Genomic DNA, 15,278 nt, shown 5'->3' with positions numbered 1-15,278 from the left:
CTTCATTTGCAAGGACAAATATGTTTAAAACATATTTTCTCTACCTCAACTCTATTTATGTCCTCCCTAAACTCAGGCATCTGAAAAGAAAGGGGGAAAAAAAACAAAACCAACAGCTCAATTGAAAACAGACCAAACACTTCTGGCTTCTAGTATTGTCAGAATAAGTAACCCAGACAAATCCTCTTGCTGAAGACAACTTAAAAGCTGAATGAAAAAACAAAAACTTCTTAAAAACATCAAATGGTCAAGATGCAGAAGAATTACTGGACTGAGACCTAAAAAAGGAGTGGAGCCCAGAAAAAGTGCAAGTGAGCCTGTAGTTGGCTGGTTGGGGCCTGGAGGCATCTGGAATGGCTGATCCAGGGGACAGGCTGGGCTCTGCTGTTTTTTGGCTCCATCACTGCTCAGTGCTCACGAAGGACAGGGACCTTGGAGAATTCCCTGTGCCCCTCCCAATTTTGGGATGATACCCTATAATACTACACTGGTTTCACAACTTCTTATATTACAGGCGTAGAAACCTCAAACTCTGGTCCCAAACCAGAGGTTAGCAAACTAAGACCTGTAGGCCAGATGTGGCCAAATGTGGCCCATCACCTATTTTTGCATGAATTGTGAGCTAAGAATCATTTTTACATTTTTTAAATGATTGGAAAAAGCAGTTAAGTTAAAAAAAGAATATTTCATGACACATGAAATTCAAATTCATTATATGAACACATATATGAATTCATATATATTTCACTATATGAAACTCAAATTTCCATGTCCCTAAGTAAAATTTTACTGAAACAAAGCCATGACCATTCATTTACTTGTCGTCTATGGCTGCTTTCAACTATAATAGCGCAGCTGAGCAGCCGCAACGTAGACTCTATAACCCTCAAAGCCTACATAAAACATTAGCTATCTTGGGGCGCCTGGGTGGCTCAGTAGTTAAGTGTCTGCCTTCGGCTGAGGTCATGATCTCAGGGTCCTGGGATCGAGCCCCGCGTCGGGCTCCCTGCTCCGTGGGAAGCCTGCTTCTCCCTCTCCCACTCCCCCTGCTTGTGTTCCCTCTCTCGCTGTGTCTTTCTCTGTCAAATGAATAAATAAAATCTTTAAAAAAAAAAATTTGCTATCTTTCCAGAAAGTTTGTAGAACTATGTCCTTGACTATGAATACCCTCAGGTACCTGTCAGAAATAACAAAAATCCTCTCTGGAGAAAAATATCATCATCCTGGGATTTTAACAAAAATGAGACATATTAGGAGTCTAGACACTATAAACCAGAACCAACAGAAATAACAAGATAATAAAAGACCCTAGGGACTCCAGATTTTGAAAATGAGGCCCAAGCTGTAAAACAACAATGCACACTAGTTTTAAGGAACTAAAAGCTAAGGTCAAAATATTTTAAAAAAAGAATTATGATCAGGAAGAGTCCTGCTGGAGGGTGCTCGCAACATCTTCTTTCTTTTCCTTGGTGGCTACCTTTCACAATTCATTAAACTGTACCTTCATGTTTTCAGAGTTATTTCACAATCTTTAAAAGGCTTAAAAAACATATGAACACTATAAACATTCTTAATACCTTACAAGAAAAGTGAGTCCCATTCACATCTTTCAAATAAGACCTCCTTCACATCAGATTGAGGTTTACAATAAGGAAATTATTTGACTTATAAATATTTATTAATTTATTATATAAAGTTAATTAATGGTAAATGCTAAGAACCCTATGCTAAACTTCCTTTTAAAAAATTTCCTCTTTAGGGGCGCCTGGGTGGCTCAGTCGGTTGGGCAGCTGCCTTCGGCCCAGGTCATGATTCCGGGGTCCTGGGATCGGGCCCTGTGTTGGGCTCCCTGCTGAGTGGGGAGCCTGCTTCTCCCTCTCCCTCTGCCTGCCGCAACCCCTGCTTGTAGTCTCTTTCTCTAATAAAAAAAAAAAAAATTTCCTCTTTAAAAATTACTGAAAAGGGGCGCCTGGGTGGCTCAGTCGTTAAGCGTCTGCCTTTGGCTCAGGTCAGGATCCCAGGGTCCTGGGATCGAGCCCCACGTCGGGCTCCCTGCTCTGCTGGGAGTCAGCTTCTCCCTCTCCCACTCCCCTGCTTGTGTTCCCTCTCTCGCTGTGTCTCTCTCTGTCAAATACATAAATAAAATCTTTAAAAAAAAATAAAAATTATTGAAAGTAGTGCATGTGTGTGTTTATATACACACATAAGATACATATTTATCTTCACATATATATAATATATATAAGAAAAATTTTTTCTTTTTGTTTCTATGGTACATACCATTAGTGAAATTACTGTTATATGGTGATTTTTTTTAAGTGAAGATAGAACTTCCATACTATACAATTCACCCTTTGAAAGTGTAGAATTCAGTGGTTTTTAGTATTTTCACAGGATTGTGCAGTCCTCACCACTAACTCTAGAACACTGCATCACCCCAAAGAGAAACCCCCATACCTATTAGCAGTAACTCTCCATTCCCCCCTTCCCCTAGCCCCTGGAAACCACTACTCTCATTTCTGTTTCTATAGATTTGTCTCTTTTGCAAATTATTCTGGAATCACACACGCGTGTTTTGTGTCTGACTTCTTTCACTTAGCATGTTTCCGAGGCTCGTCCGTGTTGCAGCATGTAGCAGCACTTCACTCCTTTTTCAAGGCCAAATAATATTCCACTGTCTAGATACACCAGTTCTACTTATCCACAGATGATTATTTGAGTGTTTTCCACATTTTAGCTACTATGAATAATGCTGCCCTGAACAGCTGGGTACAGGTTTTTGCATGGGTATAGGTTTTTCAATTCTCCTGAGTGTATGCCAGGGAGCGGGGGGGAGGTTGAATTGCTGGCTTATATGGTAACTCTATGTTTAACTTTTTCTTTTAATTGCAGCCAAGAATATGTAACATGAAATCTACCATCTTAACCATTTTAAGCATACAATTCAGTAGCTATATTCACATTGTTGTCAAACAGATCTCTAGAACTTCTTCATCTTGCAAAACTGAAATATTATTAGAATTGTTAACCCATACCCCTGTGAAAAATAACTTTATCAACTAGGGTACAATACTTATGTGCAGTTCCTTCTGCCTTTAGACTTAACAAAGCCCATTTGTTTCCAATGTTTAAGTCTGCACATTTCTCCCTAAAAATGTACTTTGAAAAGCTTAAGATACTGAAGATGATATAAAAATGGCCAATAAGCATATGAAAAGATGCTCAACATCACTAATCATTAGAGAAATGCAAATTAAAATCCCTCATATGTTGCTGATGGGAATGTAAAATGGGCAGCTACTGTAGAAAACAGTATGGAGGTTCTTCAAAAGATTAAAAATAGAATTGCTGTGTGATCTAGCAATTCCACTCCTGGGTATATATCCAAAAAACTATAAGCAGAATCTCAAAGAGGTATTTGCACACCTCTGTTCATAGCAGCACTATTCACAATAGCGAAGGACAAGCAACCCAAATGCTCACTGACAAATGAGTGGGTAAACAAAATATGGCATATACATATACAGAAATATTATTCAGCCTTAAAAAGCATGGAAAGTCTGACACGCATTATGTTGATGAACCTTGAGGACAATATGCTAAGTGAAATAAGCCAGTCACAAAAAGACAAATATTGTATAATTCCACTTATCTGAAGTATCTAGAGTGGTCAAATTCATAGAAACAGAAAATAGAATGGTGGTTGCCAGGGACTGGGGGAGGAGGAAATGGGGAGTTATTGTTTAACAGGGACAGAGTTTCAGTTTTCCAAGATGAAAAAGTCCTGGAAATTGGTTGCACAACAACATGAATATACTTAACACTAACTTTATACAGAAATTGTTAAGATGGTAAATTTTGTTGTATGTTTTTTTACCACAGTAAAAAAAAAAAAAAAAGAAAGAGAGAGAGAAAGCTCAAAATATTAAATCACACTGAATAAGCTGGCAAATGTTCCAACATGCTTTTAAAAAGAATGCTTTTTTTAGGGGCGCCTGGGTGGCTCAGTCAGTTAAGCATCTGACTCTTGGTTTCAGCTTAGGTCATGATCTCAGGGTCCTGTGTCAGGCTCCAGACTCAGCGAGGAGTCTGCTTAAGGATTCTCTCTCTCCCTCTCCCCCTACCCCTCCTCCGGCTCACACTCTCTCTTTCTCTCACTCTCTCTCAAATAAATAAATACATCTTTTAAAAAAAAGCTTTTTTAAATGCATGGACATTATACACGTTTTATTCCTAAAAGGCAATACAACTTGAAGAGGCAGTCTTCCACTTCTATTCTCCTGCGAAGTCATTTATTTAACAAGAATGAAGAAAATGACCACATGTTGCCAGGTACATATTGGGCACCTGACCTCATAACATTCTTTTTTTTTTTTTAAGATTTTATTTATTTATTTGACAGAGACACAGCGAAAGAGGGAACACAAGCAGGGGTGTGGGAGAGGGAGAAGCAGGCTCCCCGCAGAGCAGGGAGCCCAATGCGGGGCTCAATCCCAGGACCCCGGGATCATGACCTGAGCCGAAGGCAGATGCTTCACGACTGAGCCACCCGGGCGCCCCTGACCTCATAACATTCCTACACCATAATCTCGGAGGTGTTCTGAGGGTGGCCCAGCTAATAAACAGCAAAGCTGGATTTGAATCCAGCCAGTACAACTCTATGACTGGCTCTCTTCTCTTGCACTACGCTACAACTCACAGAGTAATAGGTAAAACAACACAAAAAGAGTGAGAAAACACTAGACACACACCAGCAGCAGCCCCCGGCAATTAAAAGGCAAGAATTTAAGGGCAAAAAAAAAAAAAGGCTTCATTCTAATGCCTCATTCTCTGACATTTTTACCATTTATATAAAATATATTCTCCTCCACAGGCATATACTTCCTATACACACCAGGGCTTTTGTTTTCAGAAAGGGTGGAAGAATTGAATAACTTAAAGTCCCAAGTAATATTATAGGGCAAAAAAAATCCTTAGGTATCAAGAAAGCCAAATGCAAAAAATGTTCCAATGGAGTGATCTTCCACATACAACAAACATCCTTAACAATAAGCTACAGCATTGGTATTATGCTACTAAGAGAAACCTACTTTAAGATCTTGAACCCATTTCTTCATCCACAAAATGAGGATAAGAATGCCTATGACACAAGGTTATTTTGAGGATTAAGCAACAAAGTTCTAACAATTTTGCCTAGAAAATGGTTACTCAATTTTTTAAGGCAATAAAGGAACATATTCATCAACTCTGTTTAGACCGTAAGGCAAAAATAAATATTTAGACAATATATCTAGTCTTGGTATTTCAATAATACTTAATATATATTTTTCTATAGTATCTTGGTATATATCTAGTCTAATATTTTAGTCTTGTTATTTCAATAATATTAACTTAGTTTTCCTGACATTTGAGATATGATATTATCATAATAATAATAGCAGTTACCATTTATGGAGATTGTGCTGTGGAACAGACACCTTGCTAAACACTTCACATATGTATTCTTAATACCTTACGACTGCTATTATCCAGTTTACCAAAGTGAGAAACAATGTTTAGCAAGATTAAATTGCTTTTCCAAGTTAAGTGATGGTGCTGGGATTTGAACCCAGGCCTGCCAAAGCCTGAGCTCATTACCGCCAGTGAGGGGTGATCACACTGACATTTGTCAACAACACCTCAGAACAAATTACATTACAGGTTAAAGTGTCAGTAAGAGTACTGAACACACGCTTTTCACCTCCTACAACTCTCAAACGCCCTGTTTCTACTGCTGTGTTTCTTGCTCATTGGTAACAGCTAATGCTACTTCATAACCCATAGGAGGCTTTTTGTAAGTCATCATTCCTACAAAGAGTTAAAACGAGTTCCCATTTCCTCACTCCCAGCAATGAAATATCAAATGAACTATGTTCTTTATAAAGTTTTAAACTCAGGAGAAGAAAGGAGAACATTAATCTATGAAGTATTAAGGGATTGAAAAACCTTGCTCCCCATTAGACTGTAACAGAGGGATTTTTGTCTGTTCTCTGCTGTATCCACAGCTCCTAGATTAGTGCCTAGCTCAGGGGAAGAGTTCAAGAATGAATGAGTGTGTGAGTGAGTAGAGTGAATGAATGAATGAATGCATACATGTTCTCTCAAAAAATGTGTATTTGTCTTGGAAGCAGCGGAGAAAAATAGTTAAAGCTTGGATTATAGGAGTGGAAGAAAATGAAGAGAATGGAGTTCCTGCTATGAACTTCTGTCTTCCCAAGACTCTAAAAATCTCTGCAGAGACAAGGAGTCCATACACAGCTCTATCTCCTTAACATTTCCGCCCAGGCACCAACATATGATAGAGGGTCTCCAATAATTACTTTATTTACACTAAAATAATTTTGTTCTCTGTAATTGAATGTGATAGAGACATGCAGCCTAAGCCAAATTTTCTTCATTTCAAATTGTAGGGTGTCAAAATGCAGCTAAGTTCCCAATATGACACCTACCAATTCCACTTTCCCGGCATCATTCACCACGAAGTGAATCTCTTCTTAAGCATGGTTTACACAGATGCATTATTAACATGGAGCTTTAGAATTTATCGAAAGCCTTCCCACAAATTAGCTCATATCAAACCTCTGATGTTGAGGTCACTATTTCTGTTTCCCCAGTTTACTAATAAAATTGAGACTCAGAGTAAGTAACTTGCCTAGAGTCATACCAGGTTCACAGACAGAGCAAGCGGGACAAAAACCTAAACTGTCTGACCGAAAGTCCTATCTGCCCACCTGCCTGTTCACCCGTAAAACTGTAAGCTACTAACTGGCAGGTTCTGTCTAAATCACCTAATTCATTACACTAAGGGCAGATACACATTTTAATGCTTCTTGAGAGTGATAATGATAACATTAAGGCAGTTTGCTATTGCTACTAAACAAACTTTTGAGAATAAAAATTGTTCCCCTATGGCCTTCTTATTTTCTATTTATAATCAAGAAGGAAAATCCCTTCACATTAGGTTCTGAAGCTTCCCTCAATAGAAAGTAAGTGGGATGAAAGTAGTAGCAAAAATAAGCCATTATTAGAAAGTTCTAATGCTGAGACTGTGCAAGACCATTAATGACTTTATCATAAAAGCAAAAAATAAGATTTACCTTTAACTTAAGTGATTCTCCAAGTAATGTTCCCTTATAATCTGTTGTATAGGTCCAATCATATGGTTTAATAACTTCTTTGGAGTGTTCACCCTCCGTCCTCAAATATCAAAATGAGAAGGATCAGATTTAATGATGCAGAATATAGATCATCTGTATTCATATATCACACCAAATTACATTCTACAAATAATACAAATATCCTAATAAATACATATACTTGTTATAATTCACTAATATAAGATCTTTCTTGGTTTTTCTGCATATTTATTGTTATTAAACTTGTCATATGCTGATAGAGTCTTTCCAATTAGTCTGTATACTGCCTAAGGACATGGTTTAAAGGCTTGTACTTCTTTCTTTCCTCCAAGGTACCTAGTACATAATAGGCACAAAGTAAATAATTGCTGATTTGATTATCAAAGAAAATACATTTTTCTCTATTTCAATGCTCCTCACATTTACAATGCAAATTACAAGTAACCATTTTTCTTCAAAAACAGGAACAATAAAAGTACAGAGTATACTCCCTCTTCACTAAAGAACACTGAAAGCTCAAAAATGTAAACCTTACATAGCTCAGCTCAACTGTAATTCAAGTGAATTCAATTCAAGAGGTGGAGTAACTAATCTCCATTTTATGGATGAGAAAAATGAATCCGAGAATGATCCAACTATCAAGTGTAATAATACTTGCCTTTCACTCAAATAAAATACACATATCATGACTGAAGATTTCTTTCAACTCTTCTTTTTCATTTAACCTGTAACTGCCCAGATTCTCACCTGCTTTCCTGCCACTCTTCAGCACAGGCTACTTTAAGCATTCCTTGATAGTTGTTAACACATCTTAATGCATCTGTAGCATTGAACTCAATCCCAAAGCCAGAGCCATGCTGGATTCTTAAAACGTTGTCTCCAAACATCATTTCAGGGAGAGATGGCATATGTAATTCATCGGCTAACCTATGCATAACCAAAAGTCAGGCAATAGTTCCAATAGGGTTATAATTATAAAGCGGGCAATAGAGGCAAAAGTTTAAATGTGCTCTGAGTGAAGTTCTAAGGGACCACAAGGAAAGCACAGGACTTTAATGCAGGTGCTCTACGATAGCTACTTTAGCAGATCAGAAGGCTTTCTTTTCGATTTTCTTTCTTAAGACTTCTGGATTTTTTGAACAACTACACAGCTATTATTGTTAGGTAAGGGAAAATAATACTATACTAAAAAATATATTGTTACATAAAGTCAACATAGGACCTATGCATATCATAAGACCACAATTACCTTCTTTCCTATTGCTTTAGATCTATTTCTAATCAGACATAGCAATCAAATCTTGCATATATATTAAAAGCAAATAAGCGAAAAAACCCTGCATGAACAAACTAAACAATGGAAAAAATACTGATTCTTATTAGAAACATCTGTTTCAGGGGTGCCTGGGTGGCTCAGTCGTTAAGCGTCTGCCTTCGGCTCAGGTCATGATCTCAGGGTCCTGGGATCGAGCCCCGCATCGGGCTCCCTGCTCGGCGGGAAGCCTGCTTCTTCCTCTCCCACTCCCCCTGCTTGTGTTCCCTCTCTCGCTGTGCCTCTCTCTGTCAAATAAATAAATAAAATCTTTAAAAAAAAAAAGAAAGAAACATCTATTTCATTCCTGGATCACAAAAGGCCTACCACCATCAAGAATAAATATGGGTGGGGCGCCTGGGTGGCTCAGTCGTTGAGCGTCTGCCTTCGGCTCAGGTCATGGTCCCAGGGTCCTGGGATCGAGCCCCATGTCGGGCTCCCTGCTCGATGGGGAGTCTGCTTCTCCCTCTCCCTCTGTCTCCCCATCCCCTGCTCATGCTCTCTCTCGCTATCTCGCTCTCAAATAAATAAATTAAATCTTTAAAAAAAAAAAAGAATAAATATGGGTTCTAATCCTAGGAGAAGACCTAATGTACCATAGTCTCATGTTTCCATAAACTTCATGTTTCTGGTAGACTTTTTGTTCTTACACAATTACATTAATTATAGTTATGAAGAAAAGACAGCACTTAAAGAGTCTGTTTCTTATAGGAAAACAACCTTTCCAATATATTTCTCAACTTGTCACAAGTTTTAAAAGGTGGTAATAAAGAAAGCAAAAGCACCAACACTGATGAGGGAAACCAGCACTTGCTTACATGGATTTCTGGAAGGACTGTGTTAATACACATCGTATCCCCCGGGGCACCAATTAAGCAAAAAGTACAAGGAATTTAATCAAATTTATATCCTGACTCAAAATATCACTTTTGGGAAATCTATAATAAAGAAAGAATCTCCAATGCAGAAAAGAGCTATACACATTAATACTCATAACCATCTTATTTATAATAGTAAAAAAGAAATACTCAGAATGTCCAATCATAAAGAAATAAATGGTCATGTATACTACAGTCTATCCATACAATGAAATATTATAGAATCATCAAAAATGTTTAAAGAGAAAATATAGGAAAAATGATTATGATTACAATAGTAAGAAAAAAATGGGCACGTACACTTATTACATCTGTGTGTATATATGTATGCACATATCACTGACCTAACATTTTAAGTTGCACATCTTTATTTTTTTTAAAGATTTTATTTTATTTTTAAGATTTTATTTATTTATTTGAGAGAGAGAGAAACCACATGAGAGGGGGGAGGGTCAGAGGGCGAAGCAGACTCCCTGCCAAGCAGGGAGCCCGATGCGGGACTTGATCCAGGGACTCCAGGATCATGACCTAAGCCAAAGGCAGTCGCTTAACCAACTGAGCCACCCAGGCGCCCTTTTTTTTAAGATTTTATTTATTTGACAGAGAGAGAGAAAGAGACAGCAAGAGAGGGAACACAAGGAGAGGGAGTCAGAGAGGGAGAAGCAGGCTTCCCGCCGAGCGGGGAGCCTGATGGAGGGCTCGATCCCAGGACCCTGCGATCATGACCTGAGCCGAAGGCAGACGCTTAATGACTGAGCCACCCAGGCGCGCCAAGTTGCACATCTTTAGTATGATATCTAATAATGTTATTTTTTCATCACAATTTTAAGTAAAATTTATTCTTAGTTATTAGGAGACAGAAAATATTAAGTACTAGAGAAATTAACACTCCTATGTTCATTGCAACTCTACTCACAATAGCCAAGATGTGGAAACAACCTAAGTGTCCATCCACAGATGCATGGATAAAGAAAATAGGGTTTACATATACAATGGAATACAACACAACCTAAAAAAAAGGAAAGAAAGTCTGCAATATGGAACAACATGGATGAACCTTGCAGGCATTATGCTGAGTAAAATAAACCAGTCACAGAAAGACAAATACTACATGATTCTACTTATATGAGGCATCTAAAGTAGTCAAATTTGGGGGTATCTGGGTGGCTAAGTCGGTTGAATGTCGGACTCTTGATTTTCGCTCAGGTCATGATCTCAGGGTTGTTAGATCAAGCCCCAAGTTGGGCTCTGCACTCAGCACAGAGTCTGCTTGAGATTGATTCTCTCTCTCCCTCTGCCTCTGCCCCTTCCCCTGCTCTCACAAACACACTCACTCTCTGTAAAATAAATAAATAAGTAAATAAATAAAATCTTTTAAAAAATAATAATAAAATAAAATAGTCAAATTTATAGAATCAAATAGTGGAATGGTGGTTACCAGAGGCTGGGGGGAGGGGAAAATAAATTACTAATCAACAGACATAAATTTTCAGTCAAGCAAGATGAATAAGCTCTAGAGATCTGCTGTACAACATTCTACCTATAGTTAATAATAATGTATCGTACACTTAAAAATTTGTTAAGAGGGTAACTACAAAAGATCCTGAATAGCCAAAGCAATCTTGAGAAAGAAGACCAAAGCTAGAATATCATGCTCCCTGATTTCAATCTATACTACAAAGCTATAGTAACCAAAACAGTAGGGTGCTGACACAAAAACATACACATTGATCAATGAAACAGAATAGAAAGTCCAGAAATAAACCCACACTTATGGAGCACCTGGGTGGCTCAGTTCGTTAAGCTTCCGACTCTTGATTTCGCCTCAGGTCATGATCTCAGGGTCTTGAGACTGAGCCTCACATGAGGCTCTGCAATCAGCAGGGAATCTGCTTGAGATTCTTTCTCTCCCTCTTCCCCTCCCCCCGCTCGAGTGTGTACTCACGTGATCTTCCTCTCTCTCTCTCTCTCTCTCTCTCTCACAAATAAATTGTTAAACCCACACTTACATGGTCATTAATCTTCAACAAAGGAGGCAATATACAATGAGGAAAAAAGTCTCTTCAATAAATGGTGCTGGGGGAAACTGGAAAATCACATGCAAAAAAAGGAAACTGAAACATTTTCTTATACTGTACACAAAAATAAATTCAAAATAGATTAAAGATCTAAATGTAAGACCAGAAACTATAAAACTCCTAGAAGAAAACATTAGGCAATAAGCTCCGTAACATCAGTCTTGGCAACATATTGTGGATCTGTCGCCTCAAGCAAAGGTAACAAAAACAAAAATAAATAAATGGGACTATATAAAACTAAAAAGCTTTTGCAGAGTGAAGGTAACCATCAATAAAGTGAAAAGGCAATCTACTGAACAGGAGAAGATATTTGCAAATGATATAACCGATAATGGATTAATGTCCAAAATACATAAAGAACTCACACAACTCAATATAAAAAAACCAATCTAATTAGAAATGGGCAAAGCAGCTGAATAGACATGTCTCCAAAGAAGACACAGAAACATATGAAAAGATGCTCAACATTACTAATCATCAGGGAAATGCAAATCAAAACCACAATGAGATATCACCTCACACCTGTGAGAATGGCTATTACTAAAAAGAAAAAAAAATTACAAGCGTTGGAGAGGATGTAGAGAAAAGGGTACCCTCCTACACTGTTGGTGAGAATGCAAAATGGTGCAGCCACTATGGAAAAGAATAAGAAGGTTCCCCCCAAAATTAAAAACAGAACTACCATACAATCCAGCAATTCTACTTCTGGGTATTTATTTGAACCAAACAAAAACACTAATTTGAAAAAATATACGTACCCCTATGTTCACTACAGCATTATTTACAATAGCTGAGATATGAAAGCAATCTAGGTATCCATTGAAAGATGAATGGATAAAGACAGATATAGATATATATACACACATACTTCCAAGAAAAAAAGTACAAACTTCCAATAAAAAAAAAATTAAGAACATAGATCTCATGTTAAGTGTTCCTACTGTAATAAAACAAAATTTGAAAAAAGAAAATATTAAATACTTAAAAGATTTAATAAGATGAAGATTAAGTGTATTGGAATAAATATTCCATAAAAAACATCCAATTAGGGGCGCCTGGGTGGCTCAGTCGTTAAGCATCTGCCTCCGGCTTGGGTCATGATCCCAGGTACTGGGATCAAGCCCCACATCGGGCTCCCTGCTCCACAGGGTCCTGCTTCTGCCTCTCCCACTCCCCTGGCTTGTGTTCCCTCTCTTACTATGTCTCTCTCTCTCTCTCTGTCAAATTAATAAATAAAATCTTTAAAAAACAAATAAGAAAAAAATCCATCCAATTAAATAAATTTTAACTACTTTACTGAATAATGCATATGAAATAATATAAGATGTGATTCTCCGAATTTGCCCCAATATATCTGGAGAAATCTGGTGGTCCTACAAAATATTCCAGTTATATATGTAAAATAATTAGTCACTAATCTACGCTGCTAACCATTCCTTCATGACTCTCTTCCCTGGTCACTTCCCTCGGCCTAAATCTTAAAATACCAGTGTGCCCTAGGGTACTATCCCATAACCTTTTCCTTTTCTTCTGGATGACTTCTGTAAGATCTTAGTTCACTCCCAAGGCTCCAGGTATCAACCAGAAGCTGATGATTCCCAAACCTGAACCCCTGGACAGTCACGTTTTTTGAGTTCCAAGATAAATGCTTATTACATCTCCACTTATGACCCGCAACACAACTCATATTTCAACAATCTAAGCTGTTCCTCTATCCAACAACTGCCCTAATCTGTTCCTCCTCCTGTTTCTACCTTGTTCAGGGACAAAGCTTCCCATGCAATAGCCCAAGCCAGAAATCTTGTCTTCAGTATAGATTGCTCCTTCTTCCTCCCTCCTCCTGTCAATTGGCCATCAAATCCAGGTACTCCCCTTCTAACTAGTCTCCTTACCCAGTCCTGCAGCCCCCCAATCCCTCCTCCACATTGCCTTCAAAGAAATCTTTCAGAGTGTGCATCTGACAATGTCACTCCTTTGTACAAAATTACACCGGTGGTAGTCACGTGAAATACAAATTCCTTAGCCTGTCATACAAATTCTCTCAGCATCTCCACTCCCCTGGGGCCTAACTCCCATTTCCCACTACTCCCCCTTTGGTACATCATGCTGCAATCACACAGAAATGGTTCTTCAAACAAATCCAGGCTCGCACTCTCCCTGGCCTCCCGGCTTTACACGTGTCCCGTGACACCCCCAAACTCTGTTCAGATTCAGCTCAGGCATCACAAACGCCTCACAGCTCGTACCATGCCTGGCCTCCTGGTTTTACACATGCGCCCATCCCCAGTCCATCCAACCGACTTTATCAAGATTCACCCAGGCATCCGAATTTCCCGGACGCCCTGTCCCTCTCAAAGATCTCAGATAACCCCGCGTATACATCTCTATCAGATATTCACACGGTATTACATGGCCTGTCTCTCTCATAAGACTGAATTCCTGGAAGCAGAGGCTCTTTCATCTTCCATATCTCAAGCGCCTGGCACAGCACCCGACATGCTAAAAACCAAGCCCATGTATCATCCCCCCTACGAACCCCCAAGAAAACAGGTCACAGCCACCCAGGAAAAAAAAACGGTCTAAAGGTGTCTCATGCTGGGGCAGGTAGAGACCTAGGGCGAGGGCGAAGTCCACCAGCACAGTCATGCTCTGCTCAAACCCGGGCGGAGTGACAGTTGCACGGACGCAGGTCAGGGCGAACCCCCACCGAAGGACAGGAGGTGGCGATCTATTTCAAGGGTCCCGTCCTCACGCACGGAGCCTCCGCCCTGGCGAGGGTTGGGGCTGCGCGCCGCTCGCCCTGCCTCCCGCCCAGGCCCAGCTCCCCGGCCCGCGCCCCGAGTGCCGGAGCCTCACTTCTCCACATCCGCGGACTTCATGATGTGGGTCTTGGACGCCGTCAGCTTCCAGGGCCCGAAGGAGAAGTCCTGGTGGCTGCTCTGGAAGCCGTGGATCATCATGGCCGAGGCGGCACCGGCGCGGGCCTCACGGAACACGCTGGAGCAGCGGCGGCAGCTGCAGTGGCAGCGGCAGACACCGGTTCCTCCGCCTTCGTCCGGCCCAGCCCCCTCGGCTTCCGAGCCGTTACCATGCCCGGCTCCTCCCCGCCCCGCCCCCTGCCGGCCGACCCGAACGCGGGCCCTCCTTTCCTCATTCTCCGCCCCTTCGACTTTTGCTTCCGGGACCAGTTGCTAATGTTGCGTGACCTACGTCTTACGTCACGATGCACCGGAAAACAGAAAAGGGGAGAGACAACTGAGGGGCGGGGCTTCTGCCGCAGGGGGTGTGGCCAGGGACGTACCGCCCCTCCCGCTGGACTCTTTGGATGACGTCATCTGGGGGTGTTTTACAGAACTCTAGTGATGGAGAAGGCGAATTCGGCAGGATCTTTAGAGAGCTCGCAAAGCAGTGTCATTACGTCGCATGTTGACGAATCAGTGTGCAGAGGAAATGTCCTATATTTTTCTGTCGAGGCCAAAAAACAGAAATCCCTTAGAATTTAGGAGGTCCAGCACCGAGTGTTACATGATTCAGAAGTGGACATCTAACTACTGTTGACTAAGACAGACTCCTATCAAAAATTTCAGACTTCGGACAGTTCAAGACTTTCCTAATCTAGGCCCCTGGAATAGTGGAAGCAACACTGGAGAAACTGGTATTAAATCCATTTTTGCAGTGCTGTTTTGGGCATCCTTCGGCAAACCTCTTAACTAATGATTTTGGCTTCAGTTGCCTCAAAATGACATGGCTTGATGTAAGGACATCTCCCAAATCTGTCTTTCTGGCCTCATTTCCAGAAGCTCCCTTTCAGCCCTATCCACGTGCACTCAGCCCT

The 15,278-nt window shown here is 40.2% G+C and overlaps 1 protein-coding gene across 1 annotated transcript; it reads right to left on the bottom strand.

Moving 5' to 3' along the window:
- Window positions 1-6,987: 6,987 nt before the first annotated feature.
- On the bottom strand, window positions 6,988-14,539 carry TIPRL (TOR signaling pathway regulator). The gene is made up of 3 exons (XM_006735654.3): window positions 14,300-14,539; window positions 7,923-8,102; window positions 6,988-7,236 (listed from the first exon to the last, which is right to left on the bottom strand). Exons 1-3 carry the CDS (start codon window positions 14,401-14,403, stop codon window positions 7,074-7,076), a joined length of 447 nt encoding a protein of 148 aa, XP_006735717.3. The 5' UTR covers window positions 14,404-14,539; the 3' UTR covers window positions 6,988-7,073.
- Between the last annotated feature and the right edge of the window lie 739 nt (window positions 14,540-15,278).

The sequence above is a fragment of the Leptonychotes weddellii genome, chromosome 6 (genome assembly GCF_054177405.1).
Source record: "Leptonychotes weddellii isolate Sample4059 chromosome 6, ASM5417740v2, whole genome shotgun sequence".
Taxonomy (NCBI): Eukaryota; Metazoa; Chordata; class Mammalia; order Carnivora; family Phocidae; genus Leptonychotes; species Leptonychotes weddellii.
The sequence above is the reverse complement of the archived record's forward strand: the minus strand, read 5'-3'. Positions and strand labels throughout refer to the sequence as shown.